The sequence below is a fragment of the Littorina saxatilis genome, linkage group LG16 (assembly GCF_037325665.1).
Source record: "Littorina saxatilis isolate snail1 linkage group LG16, US_GU_Lsax_2.0, whole genome shotgun sequence".
NCBI classification, from domain to species: domain Eukaryota; kingdom Metazoa; phylum Mollusca; class Gastropoda; order Littorinimorpha; family Littorinidae; genus Littorina; species Littorina saxatilis.
The window spans coordinates 3,063,836-3,081,335 of NC_090260.1; the positions used below are offsets into that span (position 1 = coordinate 3,063,836).

At 45.1% G+C, this 17,500-nt stretch overlaps 2 protein-coding genes across 7 annotated transcripts in view; both read left to right on the forward strand.

Annotated features, from left to right (window-relative positions):
- LOC138950199 (uncharacterized) overlaps positions 1 to 5,799 on the forward strand; it is a 10,098-nt gene extending 4,299 nt beyond the window's left edge. The window contains exons 2-5 of the mRNA XM_070321947.1: positions 1,735 to 1,865; positions 4,716 to 4,880; positions 4,997 to 5,043; positions 5,484 to 5,799. Of these exons, the coding sequence (XP_070178048.1) occupies positions 1,735 to 1,865; positions 4,716 to 4,880; positions 4,997 to 5,043; positions 5,484 to 5,525 (385 nt within the window). The 3' untranslated portion in view covers positions 5,526 to 5,799. The remainder of the gene's footprint in view (positions 1 to 1,734; positions 1,866 to 4,715; positions 4,881 to 4,996; positions 5,044 to 5,483) is intronic.
- A 2,658-nt stretch (positions 5,800 to 8,457) lies between these two features.
- The window catches only part of LOC138951545 (uncharacterized), an 11,945-nt gene continuing 2,902 nt past the window's right edge, over positions 8,458 to 17,500 (forward strand). The window contains exons 1-3 of one of the 6 annotated variants that reach the window (XM_070323127.1): positions 8,458 to 8,525; positions 13,575 to 13,650; positions 15,602 to 15,735. In XM_070323127.1, coding sequence (XP_070179228.1) covers positions 13,610 to 13,650; positions 15,602 to 15,735 — 175 coding nt within the window. In that variant the 5' untranslated portion in view covers positions 8,458 to 8,525; positions 13,575 to 13,609. Of the gene's footprint in view, positions 8,526 to 9,397; positions 9,423 to 10,183; positions 10,203 to 10,417; positions 10,437 to 11,593; positions 11,686 to 13,574; positions 13,651 to 15,601; positions 15,736 to 17,500 lie in introns of those variants that run through there. The other 5 variants (XM_070323130.1, XM_070323132.1, XM_070323131.1 and 2 more) reach the window with 5 other exon arrangements.

Genomic DNA, 17,500 nt, shown 5'->3' on the forward strand with positions numbered 1-17,500 from the left:
TGTGCCTCTCCTGCCATCCTGTAGGATGTGGGCCGTACCTTGTTGTGCCTCTCCTGCCATCCTGTAGGATGTGGGCCGTACCTTGTTGTGCCTCTCCTGCCATCCTGTAGGATGTGGGCCGTACCTTGTTGTGCCTCTCCTGCCATCCTGTAGGATGTGGGCCGTACCTTGTTGTGCCTCTCCTGCCATCCTGTAGGATGTGGGCCGTACCTTGTTGTGCCTCTCCTGCCATCCTGTAGGATGTGGGCCGTACCTTGTTGTGCCTCTCCTGCCATCCTGTAGGATGTGGGCCGTACCTTGTTGTGCCTCTCCTGCCATCCTGTAGGATGTGGGCCGTACCTTGTTGTGCCTCTCCTGCCATCCTGTAGGATGTGGGCCGTACCTTGTTGTGCCTCTCCTGCCATCCTGTAGGATGTGGGCCGTACCTTGTTGTGCCTCTCCTGCCATCCTGTAGGATGTGGGCCGTACCTTGTTGTGCCTCTCCTGCCATCCTGTAGGATGTGGGCCGTACCTTGGTGTGCCTCTCCTGCCATCCTGTAGGATGTGGGCCGTACCTTGTTGTGCCTCTCCTGCCATCCTGTAGGATGTGGGCCGTACCTTGTTGTGCCTCTCCTGCCATCCTGTAGGATGTGGGCCGTACCTTGTTGTGCCTCTCCTGCCATCCTGTAGGATGTGGGCCGTACCTTGTTGTGCCTCTCCTGCCATCCTGTAGGATGTGGGCCGTACCTTGTTGTGCCTCTCCTGCCATCCTGTAGGATGTGGGCCGTACCTTGTTGTGCCTCTCCTGCCATCCTGTAGGATGTGGGCCGTACCTTGTTGTGCCTCTCCTGCCATCCTGTAGGATGTGGGCCGTACCTTGTTGTGCCTCTCCTGCCATCCTGTAGGATGTGGGCCGTACCTTGGTGTGCCTCTCCTGCCATCCTGTAGGATGTGGGCCGTACCTTGTTGTGCCTCTCCTGCCATCCTGTAGGATGTGGGCCGTACCTTGTTGTGCCTCTCCTGCCATCCTGTAGGATGTGGGCCGTACCTTGTTGTGCCTCTCCTGTCATCCTGTAGGATGTGGGCCGTACCTTGTTGTGCCTCTCCTGCCATCCTGTAGGATGTGGGCCGTACCTTGGTGTGCCTCTCCTGCCATCCTGTAGGATGTGGGCCGTACCTTGTTGTGCCTCTCCTGCCATCCTGTAGGATGTGGGCCGTACCTTGTTGTGCCTCTCCTGCCATCCTGTAGGATGTGGGCCGTACCTTGGTGTGCCTCTCCTGCCATCCTGTAGGATGTGGGCCGTACCTTGTTGTGCCTCTCCTGCCATCCTGTAGGATGTGGGCCGTACCTTGTTGTGCCTCTCCTGCCATCCTGTAGGATGTGGGCCGTACCTTGTTGTGCCTCTCCTGCCATCCTGTAGGATGTGGGCCGTACCTTGTTGTGCCTCTCCTGCCATCCTGTAGGATGTGGGCCGTACCTTGTTGTGCCTCTCCTGCCATCCTGTAGGATGTGGGCCGTACCTTGTTGTGCCTCTCCTGCCATCCTGTAGGATGTGGGCCGTACCTTGGTGTGCCTCTCCTGCCATCCTGTAGGATGTGGGCCGTACCTTGGTGTGCCTCTCCTGCCATCCTGTAGGATGTGGGCCGTACCTTGGTGTGCCTCTCCGCGGGGGAACATGGGGGAGAGTGATTGTCGTTTCTGTGGTTCTTACTTTTTGTAAATTATTATAACTAAGGAAACTGTTTTCACCCCAGGTTTAGCCAGTGTGGCGGACTGTCGCCAGGCGAGATGGCTCACAGGTTGTTCCAGGACGCTGACCGAGACCACGACGGCCACCTGGCGCTCGCCGAGATGCTCTTCCTCTTCCAGGCGTTCGACCAGAACGGTACGGGATGACCACACATAATGGAAGGGCGCTGGTTCTGTGCGACGCTTAGTTTTCGAGATAGGTGTGACTGACGAAGTACAAAACGTCACATTCCAAATAAGCACGACTATGTTGCAGGTCCGGCACGGTTGGCCTAGTGGTAAGGCGTCCGCCCCGTGATCGGGAGGTCGTGGGTTCGAACCCCTGCCGGGTCATACCTAAGACTTTAAAATTGACAATCTAGTGGCTGCTCCGCCTGGCGTCTGGCAATATGGGGTTAGTGCTAGGACTGGTTGGTCCGGAGTCAGAATAATGTGACTGGGTGAGACATGAAGCCTGTGCTGCGACATCTGTCTTGTGTGTGGCGCACGTTATATGTCAAAGCAGCACCGCCCTGATATGGCCCTTCGTGGTCGGCTGGGCGTTAAACAAACAAACAAAAATGTTGCAGGTGGAAGCCGCTGAGATTGCATTTCTTCGGGAGGTTTCCGCAAAAATAGATATTACACGATTTGCGCGAAACAGTTGATAACGTCATTTTGTATGATAACGATTCACTTGCAAACTAAAGTATACAATTTGGTGTGTCAGTGGTAAATATAAATAGAAATGTGTAATACAGACAAAGCAAACAAATAAACGTGTTTTTCTCGTGAAAATGTTGCGTTGTGCGGGTGTTTGGGTGGCCACGTGATGTACACAAAGCATGGTGCTGTAACACTGGCAAGTTCAAAACACGAGAAAAACGATTTCGTTATACGGGCAGCCACGGGGGATGAATGTATTTTTTCAAATGGTTGTAAAGTAAGTCTTGTATTTATCACCGTACTCAGGCCCTGTTCTTTTTTTCGTCACACCTAAAACCGTTATTTCTTGTGAGCGACGCAGCATTAACAGCAGAACCCGCCTTTTAAGACCCCCCCCCCCCCCCCCCCCCCCCAACTTGGTAAGACTCCCCTGTTTATTACCTCCCCTTGTTAAAACCTTGATGGTGTCAGGGCATGCGGCTAACAGTCGGGATTGGAGCGACTTTCTGTCTACCTTAGCCTGTAAAGACCACACACGCATGCGCAGAGCCAACAGAGAAAGGCGCCTCCAATCATCCAAGTTGCTTTTCGCCCTGCGCGCGTGGGGAAAAGTTCTTTTTACATTATTTTAGCCAAGCTTTGACTAAATGTTTTAACGTAGAGGGGGGAATCGAGACGAGGGTCGTGGTTTATGTGTGTCTGTGTGTGTCTGTGTGTGTGTGTGTGCGTGCATGTGTGTGTGTAGAGCGATTCAGACTAAACTACTGGACCGATCTTTATGAAATTTGACATGAGAGTTCCTGGGAATGATATCCCTGGACAATTTTTTCATTTTGTCGATAAATACCTTTGATGACGTCATATCCGGCTTTTTGTAAAACTTGAGGCGGCACTGTCACACCCTCATTTTTCAATCTATTTGATTGAAATTTTGGCAAAGCAATCTTCGACGAAGGCCGGACTTTGGTATTGCATTTCCGCTTGGTGGCTTAAAAACTAATGAATGAGTTGGCATGGTCAAAATCGGAAACATGTAATTAAAATTACTTGGTTATTAAACGATCCAAAAACAATTTCATCTATTCTTCGTCATTTTCTGATTCCAAAAACATATACATATGTTATATTTGGATTACAAACAAGCTCTGATAATTAAAAATATGAAAATTATGATTAAAATTCATTTTCCGAAATCGATTTAAAAACAATTTCATCTTATTCCTTGTCGGTCCCCGATTCCAAAAACATATAGATATGATATATGTTTGGATTAAAAACAAACTCAGTAAGCTAAAAAGAATAGACATACAGAAAAGCGTGTTATCCTGCTCAGCGCGACCACTACCGCACTATTCTGCATGGCTTGTCGATGTCACTGCCTTTACCACGAGCGGTGGACTGACGAAACTACGAGAATGTGGTCTTGGTGAGAAAAAAAAAGCAGTGCGTTCAGTTTCATTCTGTGAGTTCGACAGCTTGACAAAATGTTGTTATTTCGCCTTACGCCACTTGTTTGGTTTTGTGTGTGGTCATATTCCGATCGATTTCATAAAGGCACGTTCTGTTACCAACGTAATCATTGCAACAGATTTTCACATTTAATTCAACCGGGGTTTTGTTCATATGTGACGGCGCACGACAAAACCCGTTATATTGGATCGTTTGAAAAGAGTTCTTGCGGGGCGGGGACGTAGCTCAGTTGGTAGCGCGCTGGCTTTGTAGCCAGTTGGTCGCTATCAGCGTGGGTTCGATCCCCACGTTCGGCGAGAGATTTATTTATCGGAGTCAACTTTGTGCAGACTCTCTTCGGTGTCCGAACACCCCCGTGTGCACACATGCGCACGAAAAAGATCCCACGTTCACAGCGAAAGTCTCAGGGCTTGGAAAACACGAAGACACGCATGCATCATCTCTCGTCTCCGATTATCATGATCGTATTTCGATACTTTGACGAGACAAACCCAATGCTGGTGTGTCGAAGAAAACAGCCACAGCGGGCTTGTTCGAATCAAAGTATCACACCATATCTTCAACGTATTACCAATACCTGTCCCAATATAGACCAGTTGGTCTAAGAGGACGTTAAACCCTAATAGTCAGTCAGAGTTCTTGCTACCCGCTGCTTGATCTCTTTCCCACTCTTTGTGTCGTCATCCCCACTTGCTTTCAACAGTCAATTCCAATCCTTTGCGCGCACACACACACACAAACACACCCACGTCGCCCACATACATGTATTCATGCCTTCATTTCTGCCCAAAATGTCCCTCCCGTGGTCAAGAAATCAAAGAAAACAAAATCCCAAAGTGTCCCTCTGACGTAATGCTGTATGCCGTAACAGATGACGGACGCATCACGCGTCAGGAGTTCTTGCATCACGTGCGTCAGACGGAGCCGGACATGGTTCAGTGGTACGACAAGCTGTACAACACGTTCGACATGGACGGTGACCACAACCTTGACCTTCACGACTACATCCATCTCTACATGGAGACTGACCCCCGCAGTGAGTGTTGTTGTTGTTGTTGTTGTTGTTGCTGTTGTTGGTGTTATTGTTGTTATTGTTGTTGTTGTTGTTTTTGTTAATGATGACATGGCGTGTGTGATTCTTTGTTCTTGCAGACGATAACACAGTGACGGAGGCGGCGTTCATTGGTTACTGGACTGTGGTGAGTTAGATCACGTGCTGACTTCTGTCCAATCAATGTTATGTCTTGTCACTGGCTCATACCATGTCACAGTAGTGCTTTTTACATTTAGTCATAGAGGGGGAATCGAGACGAGGGTCGTGGTGTGTGTGTGTGTGTGTGTGTGTGTGTGTGTGTGTGTGTGTGTGTGTGTGTGTGTGTGTGTGTGTGTGTGTGTATGTATGTGTGTGTGTGTGTGTGTAGAGCAATTCAAAGTAAACTACCGGACCGATCTTTATGAAATTTTACATGAGAGTTCCTGGGTATGATATCCCCAGACGTTAGAGAGAGAGAGAGAGAGAGAGAGAGAGAGAGAGAGAGAGAGAGAGAGAGAGAGAGAGAGAGAGAGAGAGAGAGAGAGAGAGAGAGAGAGAGAGAGAGAGATGATGTGTATATCAATTGTAGCTGTGTTTACCTACCAGCTGTACCAGGCCCTGTTGGACATGCAGCCCGGGAGCTGTTAGACACACCTACATACAGCCCTTGACACTTGCTGCACTCTGCTGACGTCATCCTCTGCACTCTGCTGACGTCATCCTCTGCACTCTGCTGACGTAAACCTCTGCACTCTGCTGACGTCATCCTCTGCACTCTGCTGACGTCATCCTCTGCACTCTGCTGACGTAAACCTCTGCACTCTGCTGACGTCATCCTCTTCACTCTGCTGACGTCATCCTCCGCCTTCCGCTCAACTACTGCCATCAATAAAAATTAAAAGAAATACGAATGACAAACGCACATTTTGTCTTGACGTTTTTTTCCCTTCTGTTTGCCTGTCTGCCTGCTTATGTGTGTGTGTGTGTGTGTGTGTGTGTGTGTGTGTGTGTGTGTGTGTGTGTGTGTGTGTGTGTGTTTAGTATGTGTGTGAGTGTCTGTGTGTGCGTTTGTGTCCTTCTGAATCTCTCTCTCATTCTCATTCTCTCTGTCTGTCTCTCTCTCTCTGTCTCTCTCTCTCTTTCTCTCTCTCTCACTCTCTCTCACTCTCTGTCTCGCTCTGTCTCTGTCTCTCTGTCTCTCTCCCTCTCTCTCTCTTTCTCTCTGTCTCTCTCCCTCTCTCTCTCTTTCTCTCTATTTGGGCTTAAACAGCTTGTAAAGTCACCCGCAAGGGTAACTTCAACGACATCTACATTGCTCGATCATATTTATTCGAATAATCCGGACACAGTCTTAGGTGCCTGTGTTTCCGACCTTAGTGTAAGTGATCATAGTCTTGTAAGCTGTTCCAAATTGATGAAGTTACCCAAGGCAGAATCAAAAGGTCACACATATATTTCATACAGGTCTGTTAAGCATTTTAATCAAGGTCTCTTCTTTAATGATTTGAATTGTACACCTTTTGCTTCTGTGCTTAATTATACCGATCCTAACGAGGCACTTGAAGCCTGGTATTCCCTCTTTATCGATGTGGTAAATCGACATGCACCTGTGAGGCGGAAATGGGTAAGACATCCTAAACTTCCTCCCTGGTTAACCATTGATATCATCGAAGCAATGGCGTATCGCGACCAGTTAAAGACAAACAAATTATTTGAAGATTATGAAAAAAAGCGCGTAATGGAGTAAAGAATCGCGAAGCGATCATATTTTGATAAACTTGTGGGTAACAGCAAAGAAGTTTCAAAAGTCTGGCGCGCCCTGAACACGTTTTTAAAAGGACTCCAAAAAAAAGTAGTATTCCTCAGAATATAAAGGCCAACGATTTTAACGATTATTTTTTGTCCGTTGCTGAATCACTCGTAGATTCTCACTCAAAATCTCCAGGTACAGAACCACATTCCTGTTGTGACTTAACCCCCTTCAAATTTGCGGTAAACTCCATTCAAAATCATCATGTGAATTAGACATTAACTCGGTGACAGTGTGAACGGCATTCCTTATCTACAAGGACAACATTATAAAAGGTAATACTGTTCTGTACAAAGCTTTGATGACATGAAGTATCATCAAACGGCGAAGAAGAAGAAGATGATATGAACAAAAGACAACACAAGGCAGTATACGCATAACTAATTCTTCATCAAATTTCATTTACATTATAATGAAACACAAAGTCCTTCAGTCACTCTGTCAATCAGTCACTCTGTCAATCAGTCACTCTGTCAATCAGTCACTCTGTCAATCAGTCAGTCAGTCTAATTACAGACGGGCGCAGTGGCTCCTAATCGGGAGGTCGTGAGTTCGAATCCCGGTCGCTGCCGCCTGGTGGGTTAAGAGTGGAGATTTTTCCAATCTCCCAGGTCAACTTATGTGCAGACCTGCTATTGTGACTTATCCCCCTTCGTGTGTACACGCAAGCACAAGACCAAGTGCGCACGGAAAAGATCCTGTAATCCATGTCGGAGTTCTGTGGGTTATGGAAACACGAACATACCCAGCATGCCTACCCAACGAAAGCGGAGTGAAGCTGACTATGCTCTCAGAGTATAGTGTGGGGAACCCAAATGGGCAAACAAGCTCACACGTCACCAGAATTTCTGTAACACTGAAAAAGAAAGTCTAATTAAAGAGATGGCACAGTTGTGTCATTTCGTTTGTCCCAGTCAATCCGTCTTGTAGCGCACTCATGTCAATCTTGCACAGGAATATATCAAATCTTATCCTAACCCTTGGTCGGATCTGTGCTGGGTAGTAAGGCCACATAAAAAGATATCTTGGTTAAGGGTAACCCGACCGACCCTATTTTTTTCCCGCCGACCCTAAAACTTTTTTTTTCATTAAAAAACCAAACTGTTTTTTTGCGAACCATACTGAGACTAAGCGAAGTAACCTTCTTTAAAATCGACTAAATAGAAAATTAAAATAAATCTTTTTGGGTCACGTTCCTCTAAACCAACATTTATTTGTGTTTGGCCTAACATAGTGTTCACACACACACACACAGACACACACACACACACACACACACACACACACACACACACACACACACACACACAGAAACTCTCACGCACACACACACACACAGACACACACACACACACACACACACACACACACACACACACATACACACACACACACACAGATGGTAACCTACTTTTTGTGTGAGAAAAACGACATCTTGAGGTGCTGGGCACGTTATGACCTACTCTATTCATGATTCCTTTTTTTGCACACATTCTCTGAAGAACATGGCACACGAGTCTCTCTCTCTCTCTCTCTCTCTCTCTCTCTGTCTCTCTGTCTCTCTCTCTCTCTCTCTCACTCTCTCTCTCGTCTATTTCACGCTCTCTCTCTCTTTCTCTCTCACTCACTCACTCTCACTCTCACTCTCTCTCTCTCTCTCTCTCTCTCTCTCTCTCTCTCTCTCTCTCTCTCTCTCTCTCTCTCTCTCTCTCTCTCAACGAGTTCTGGTGACATGGTTTTGTTCAGATAAGAAATTCCAGCATAAGTTGAAAACACAAACACACACACACAGTTTGACGACCACTGACTTCTACACTGTCTTGTGTTGTGTTAGACAAGTAAGTACCATTCACACTGTCTTGTGTTGTGTTAGACCAGTAAGTACCATTCACACTGTCTCGTGTTGTGTTAGACCAGTAAGTACCATTCACACTGTCTCGTGTTGTGTTAGACCAGTAAGTACCATTCACACTGTCTCGTGTTGTGTTAGACCAGTAAGTACCATTCACACTGTCTCGTGTTGTGTTAGACCAGTAAGTACCATTCACACTGTCTCGTGTTGTGTTAGACCAGTAAGTACCATTCACACTGTCTCGTGTTGTGTTAGACCAGTAAGTACCATTCACACTGTCTCGTGTTGTGTTAGACCAGTAAGTACCATTCACACTGTCTTGTGTTGTGTTAGACCAGTAAGTACCATTCACACTGTCTCGTGTTGTGTTAGACCAGTAAGTACCATTCACACTGTCTCGTGTTGTGTTAGACCAGTAAGTACCATTCACACTGTCTCGTGTTGTGTTAGACCAGTAAGTACCATTCACACTGTCTTGTGTTGTGTTAGACCAGTAAGTACCATTCACACTGTCTCGTGTTGTGTTAGACCAGTAAGTACCATTCACACTGTCTCGTGTTGTGTTAGACCAGTAAGTACCATTCACACTGTCTCGTGTTGTGTTAGACCAGTAAGTACCATTCACACTGTCTTGTGTTGTGTTAGACCAGTAAGTACAATTCACACTGTCTCGTGTTGTGTTAGACCAGTAAGTACCATTCACACTGTCTTGTGTTGTGTTAGACCAGTAAGTACCATTCACACTGTCTCGTGTTGTGTTAGACCAGTAAGTACCATTCACACTGTCTTGTGTTGTGTTAGACCAGTAAGTACCATTCACACTGTCTTGTGTTGTGTTAGACCAGTAAGTACCATTCACACTGTCTTGTGTTGTGTTAGACCGGTAAGTACCATTCACACTGTCTCGTGTTGTATTAGACCAGTAAGTACCATTCACACTGTCTTGTGTTGTGTTAGACCAGTAAGTACCATTCACACTGTCTTGTGTTGTGTTAGACCAGTAAGTACCATTCACACTGTCTTGTGTTGTGTTAGACCAGTAAGTACCATTCACACTGTCTCGTGTTGTGTTAGACCAGTAAGTACCATTCACACTGTCTCGTGTTGTATTAGACCAGTAAGTACCATTCACACTGTCTTGTGTTGTGTTAGACCAGTAAGTACCATTCACACTGTCTTGTGTTGTGTTAGACCAGTAAGTACCATTCACACTGTCTTGTGTTGTGTTAGACCAGTAAGTACCATTCACACTGTCTCGTGTTGTGTTAGACCAGTAAGTACCATTCACACTGTCTTGTGTTGTGTTAGACCAGTAAGTACCATTCACACTGTCTCGTGTTGTGTTAGACCAGTAAGTACCATTCACACTGTCTTGTGTTGTGTTAGACCAGTAAGTACCATTCACACTGTCTCGTGTTGTGTTAGACCAGTAAGTACCATTCACACTGTCTTGTGTTGTGTTAGACCAGTAAGTACCATTCACACTGTCTCCTGTTGTGTTAGACCAGTAAGTACCATTCACACTGTCTTGTGTTGTGTTAGACCAGTAAGTACCATTCACACTGTCTCGTGTTGTGTTAGACCGGTAAGTACCATTCACACTGTCTTGTGTTGTGTTAGACCAGTAAGTGCCATTTACACTGTCTCGTGTTGTGTTAGACCAGTAAGTACCATTCACACTGTCTCGTGTAGTGTTAGACCAGTAAGTACCATTCACACTGTCTCGTGTTGTGTTAGACCAGTAAGTACCATTCACACTGTCTTGTGTTGTGTTAGACCAGTAAGTACCATTCACACTGTCTCGTGTTGTGTTAGACCAGTAAGTACCATTCACACTGTCTCGTGTTGTGTTAGACCAGTAAGTACCATTCACACTGTCTCGTGTTGTGTTAGACCGGTAAGTACCATTCACACTGTCTTGTGTTGTGTTAGACCAGTAAGTACCATTCACACTGTCTCGTGTTGTGTTAGACCAGTAAGTACCATTCACACTGTCTCGTGTTGTGTTAGACCAGTAAGTACCATTCACACTGTCTCGTGTTGTGTTAGACCAGTAAGTACCATTCACACTGTCTTGTGTTGTGTTAGACCAGTAAGTACCATTCACACTGTCTTGTGTTGTGTTAGACCAGTAAGTACCATTCACACTGTCTTGTGTTGTGTTAGACCAGTAAGTACCATTCACACTGTCTCGTGTAGTGTTAGACCAGTAAGTACCATTCACACTGTCTCGTGTTGTGTTAGACCAGTAAGTACCATTCACACTGTCTTGTGTTGTGTTAGACCAGTAAGTACCATTCACACTGTCTTGTGTTGTGTTAGACCAGTAAGTACCATTCACACTGTCTTGTGTTGTGTTAGACCAGTAAGTAACATTCACACTGTCTCGTGTTGTGTTAGACCAGGTAAGTACCATTCACACTGTCTTGTGTTGTGTTAGACCAGTAAGTACCATTCACACTGTCTCGTGTTGTGTTAGACCAGTAAGTACCATTCACACTGTCTTGTGTTGTGTTAGACCAGTAAGTACCATTCACACTGTCTCGTGTTGTGTTAGACCAGTAAGTACCATTCACACTGTCTCGTGTTGTGTTAGACCAGTAAGTACCATTCACACTGTCTCGTGTTGTGTTAGACCAGTAAGTACCATTCACACTGTCTTGTGTTGTGTTAGACCAGTAAGTACCATTCACACTGTCTTGTGTTGTGTTAGACCAGTAAGTACCATTCACACTGTCTCGTGTTGTGTTAGACCAGTAAGTACCATTCACACTGTCTCGTGTTGTGTTATACAGGTAAGTACCATTCACACTGTCTCGTGTTGTGTTAGACCAGTAAGTACCATTCACACTGTCTCGTGTTGTGTTAGACCAGTAAGTACCATTTACACTGTCTTGTGTTGTGTTAGACCAGTAAGTACCATTCACACTGTCTCGTGTTGTGTTAGACCAGTAAGTACCATTCACACTGTCTTGTGTTGTGTTAGACCAGTAAGTACCATTCACACTGTCTCGTGTTGTGTTAGACCAGTAAGTACCATTCACACTGTCTCGTGTTGTGTTAGACCAGTAAGTACCATTCACACTGTCTCGTGTTGTGTTAGACCAGTAAGTACCATTCACACTGTCTTGTGTTGTGTTAGACCAGTAAGTACCATTCACACTGTCTCATGTTGTGTTAGACCGGTAAGTACCTGTACCATTTACACCGTCTCGACTTCTACTCTTGTCTTTAACTTTTCCCAGCAACGCACATAACCATGTGCACGAAATCACTTCAACCCACACAACTCTGGTTCTTCTTCTTCTTCTTCAGCGTTCCAGAATGTTCTGGTTACGAATGAGCTCGTTTGCCCATTTGGGTTCCCCACACTATACTCTGAGAGCATAGTCAGCTCACTCCGCTTTCGTTGAGTAGGCATGCCGGGTATTTTCGTGTTTCCATAACCCACCGAACTCCGACGTGGATTACAGGATCTTTTCCGTGCGCACTATGTCTTTTGCTTGCGTGTACACACGAAGGGGGTTAAGACACTAGCAGGTCTGCACATAAGTTGACCTGGGAGATCGGAAAAATCTCCACACTTAACCCACCAGGCGGCAGCGACCGGGATTCGAACTCACGAACGACCTCCCGATTAGGAGGCCGACGTCTTACCACCACGCCACTGCGCCCGTCTCAACTCTGGTTCAAAACAGACTTACGACAGACTTAGAAGAGCGTACATTGTTGTTCATCGTCAAAGTGCAAAGTTGTATTCATAGTTCAGTCATCATTTGGTAATGGTGACAATGTGTGGGAAATGTGGCAACATTTTTAAAAAGGGCACCTGTTATTTGACGTTTCTGACAGAGCAAAGTGTACAGAATGCAAAGCAATGCGAAGCAAAAGAGAGTTAATCTGTATCTCTAACTGCTTTGAAGATACAAGGTTTTGTTTTGGTATCGTTTTTACTTCTGGAAGTGTCACTTGCGTTTCAGTGTGAGCCCCCCGCGGGTTAGGGGGAGTCCCATATTGGTTGGGACGAGAAAGAATTTACCCGATGCTCCCCAGCATGTCGTAAGAGGCGACTAACGGATTCTGTTTCTCCTTTTACCCTTGTTAAGTGTTGTACTACGTTGCAAGCCCCTGGAGCAAATTTTTGATTAGTGCTTTTGTGAACAAGAAACAATTGACAAGTGGCTCTATCCCATCATCCCCCTTCCCTCCGTCGCGATATAACCTTGACCGGTTGAAAACGGCGTTAAACACCAAATAAAGAAAGAAAAGTTTCAGTGTGACATTGTCTCAGCACTGCAGAATCAGATTTAAAATGTTTATTTTATAACAGTTGTTCTCGAACATATCATCATTTTCTTAGATGCGTCTTTGAACCCACAAGACTTACCAGGTTTTAGCCCCAAGCTGACCACTCACCTAAATTCGAGCTTGCGTTTGCGGCGTTTCATGCGATCTCTCTCTTTCTTTGCGAGTTGATTGCATCAAAAAAATTGTTTGATCAGACAGGTGTGTTTCAGATCGGACAGGTGTGTTTAAGATCAGACAGGTGTGTTTCAGATCAGACAGGTGTGTTTCAGATCAGACAGGTGTGTTTAAGATCAGACATGTGTGTTTCAGATCAGACAGGTGTGGTTCATATCAGACAGGTGTGTTTCAGATCGGACAGGTGTGTTTCAGATCAGTCAGGTGTGTTTCAGATCAGACAGGTGTTTCAGACCAGACAGGTGTGTTTCAGATCAGACAGGTGTGTTTCAGATCAGACAGGTGTTTCAGACCAGACAGGTGTGTTTCAGATCAGACAGGTGTGTTTCAGACCAGACAGGTGTGTTTCAGATCAGACAGGTGTGTTTCAGACCAGACAGGTGTGTTTCAGACCAGACAGGTGTGTTTCAGACCAGACAGGTGTGTTTCAGACCAGACAGGTGTGTTTCAGATCAGACAGGTGTGTTTCATATCAGACAGGTGTGTTTCAGATCGGACAGGTGTGTTTCAGATCAGACAGGTGTGTTTCAGATCAGACAGGTGTGTGTTTCAGATCAGACAGGTGTTTCAGACCAGACAGGTGTCACCATGCGGGTTGCTGTCCTACTTGCCTTCGCCGTGTGTTACGCGTAGGTATCACCCTGCCTTGACCCCTTGACCCCAGGACCCCTTGACCCCCTCCCTCTTTTCATCAACTTCCAGCTCCTCAGTCTTCCTTTGGATGTTCTCACTCTTCCTGTTTTCCTGCTTCGTCCGCCTGTCAGCTCCTCTCTGTTCTCCTTCCTTCTCTTTCTCTTTGTGCAGCTTGCTCTTCCTCCCTCCCCCCCTTTCCCCTCTTTCTCCTCCTTCTTCTTTTTGTCTTTTCATCATTTTACTCCCCCCCCTCCTCCTCCCCGTGTAGACTGAACATTGAACGTGTCCTCACAAAGTGTGTGGATGTACAAGGAATTCCTCATTCCGGATTGTCTCCCTTCATACCAGTTGTAACCCGATGTCACGAACTCAAACCTCTGCTGAACAATCCTTCTCATTCCGGTCAATGCGCATGCACCAATCTTGGACTTAAAAAATGCGACCCTTTGACCGAACGAACCATATGGGTTGGGGTTAGGATTAGGGTAAGGGTTAGGGTTAGTGTTAGGGTTAGGGTTAGGTTGTTCACGACATGAATAATCTCCCCATGTTAGCGCATGCGCAATGACCGCAATGAGAAGGATTGTTCAGGCAGAGTTTTCAGTTCGTGACACCGGTAAGGGGATCAACAACAAATATGAAAAGACATGAGGTGTTAACGACATGAGGTGTTAACGACATGAGGTGTTAACGACATGAGGTTTTAAAGACATTCTACATTTTTCTATACCTAAACAAAACTAGTTTCAAGCATGAGGACAGCGATGCGAACTAACAAAGGAAGCAAATTTACATTGTAGACAATATAATAATAATAATAATAATAATAATAAGAACATTTATATAGCGCTAAATCAAAAACTTTCGTTAAAAAGGCTTGCTCTAAGCGCTTGACATCTAAACTAAAACGTCATTCACACTCTTTACAATGATGTCACACTCTTTCATTCAGTATGTGACCCTCCACCACGAAATGAGTCACATGTCACCTCGCGCGGTTCTGCGCTAGGCTTAATACAAGTCCGGGGAGTGTCTGGTAACAGTGTGAGGGTCACCTTAGTCACAGGCTTATAACTCAAACAGTTTTCGCTCTTTTTTAAAACGGTTTTCACAACTAGATAGAGCATTAAAAACTCGTTAGGAAATGTAAACATCTGAAAAGCATGCAAAGGTGACAGGCGACTCATTTTGTGGTGGAGGGACACATATAGGTTGTAGAGACGGTAACAGTCAACCAGCCTCGTGTATGCGTGTATCACGTGCTCTTTGCAGTTTACAAAATCCGATTCTGAAATAATATTCTTAATGTGATTGCTCTGCTCTGAAACCCTAACTCCTGTGATATGAGAGGGTAAATTCACATAGCGCAATATTATATTTGATTGTGATAGACTAAGAGACGTCTGACCTTATTTAGATTTTATCTGTAATTTTATTGAATTTAAATATGACACCGCCAGCACTCTGGGTTAAGAACTCAGAACTCAGAACTCAGAACTCATTTAATTGTCATAAAAACACAGTAAAGGGTTTATCAGACACGAAGTGGATATTTGTAAAGACAAGAAGAAAATTATATCGTCCATGGAGCAGTGATTACAACATTGTTATGTATCTGTAGTTATGTCATTATTGCGTATAATCATGCAGTTGTATACAAATTCAGCAAGTTGTTGCTGTGTCGGTACGTCTTGCATCGTCATCAGCTGACTCGGATTTCGAGCATTAATGGGTTAATGTTATTGGAAATATGCTAGGTGTGCTTGTTATTACATACGTGAACCTATGTGTTCTGCTTTATGTGTGTTGTCCTTTTGCCCAATTGTTGTTATAATCGTTTACAGGCAGGCAGGGTGTGCCGAAGAAAACTGTTCATTCTTATGTCATATTTTAATGGACAATAAAGTGCTGTTATTGTTATTGTTATTGTTATTGTTATTGTGACAGGGCGCTGCCCCCCAAGGTCACCCAGACACCGGGGGAGGCGGCAGCCGAGCTCTTCCATGACGCTGACACCAACAGTGATGGCGAGCTGCATCTGATGGAGATGGTGCAACTCTTTGATCGTTATGACGTCAACGGTGAGTCAGAGTTATGGCGTCATAGCAAACTGCGCGTTTCGTTTTTGTTTGTTTGTGTGTGAGTGTGGTTCCGGTTTGTTTTTGGTGGTGGCCATCGCATTTCCTTGTTGAGCCAAACAAAAATATATGCTGGTTTAGGGTAGCCCAATCGACCCTATGTTTGCCCCCCCTACCAAAAAAATACAAAAAACCCAAACACCTCTGGCACATTTTGAGAACCATACCGAAACTTAAAATGTGACCCTCCACCACGGTATGAGTCGCATGTCACCTTTGCATAATTTTCATATTTTTACATTTTCCTAACGAGTTTTTTATGCTCTATCCAGTGGTAAAAACCGTTTTAGGAAAGAGCGAAAAATGTTTGAGTTATAAGCCTGTGACTAATGTGACCCTCACACTGTTACCAGACACTCTCCGGACTTATATCAATCAAGCCTAGCGCAGAACCGCGCGAGGTGACATGCGACTCATTTCGTGGTGGAGGGTCACAAATAAGGAATAAAAATGAAAATAAAGCCGACCACCCGACCCTATTTTGGGGGTCATGTTACCCTAATCCAACATATGCTTTTGTTTGGCCTTACTTGTGTTGTCGTCGTTGGTTTAAACAAATTTTGTTCAAAAGGAATTAGAGATAACAAAGCCGCCTACGCTCAATTCGATAAATGGAGCACAACAAGCAAAGATTATACACGTGCTTTTAAAAAGCGATATGATATTTCATTGGGCGGACGAATACAACGTATGTTTGGAGGATCAGGGGGTTTGTATCAGGGGTAGATGGTTAGGCACATAACTAGTGCATCATGTGCAAGGATATGTCTCATCCTACGGCATAAATAGATCACTGCGCCTTGAGTCCGAGTCTGGTGATACGCGCGCGATATAAGACTTCATATATAAATCCTACGCAAATCTGTGGCGATAAGGGGCTCCGCTCACTTATGTAACTTCAGCAGGACCGACGACGCACTGCAGCTTATCCCAGCCCGCTACACGTTGCATGAAAGGAAAACAGGCCAAGTACTCGTCATAATCCCTATCGCGGCATAAATAATAGGCCGTGCGTCGTCTGTCCCGCTGAAACTGCGCAGGTATATTCTGCCCATAACGAGATCCTTTGCAGTTCCTTTTCGTTACATTTACATTGTCCTATCGCTGTGAAATTCCACTTGCTTCCTCCCACATCACCCCTAAAGTCAATTCTGATAATCATTGGTCCACACTATCGCTCATGTCTCTCTGACAGGATGCATCATTGCTACGCTAAGAGTTATCTCCCATATGTTTTTCGCTAATGTTTCCGAAAAAGACGAACGACGAACGTAATTGTAGAATGGCCGACTTCGACAGTGATCTCCGTTCTGTTCTTGACAGTTATGATAAAGACATCGTTCTAAGGTCAAAACAAGTCGACATTTTGAGACTGCTGTGGGAAGGAGACCGTGATATTGTTGCATCACTCCTAACTGGGTATGGTCCGCTCCGTAGCCATTTTGTTATGATCACGTCACAAAGTTAATTATCACGTGACACTTTTGCCATATTTAGAGTTGTTTGCACAGTGAATGCATCCGCGAAAGATAGCTCGCTTGAAACTGTCTTATATATCAATTCCTTTGTAATTACAAAATTACACAACGCCATGAAAAATCATTATCGACGATCGCGAATCTGCTTATATCAATAAAACATTACAAAAAGCTCTAAATATGTTAAAAAAAAAATTTAAAAAAATTAAAAATCGATTTCCTCTCCAGAG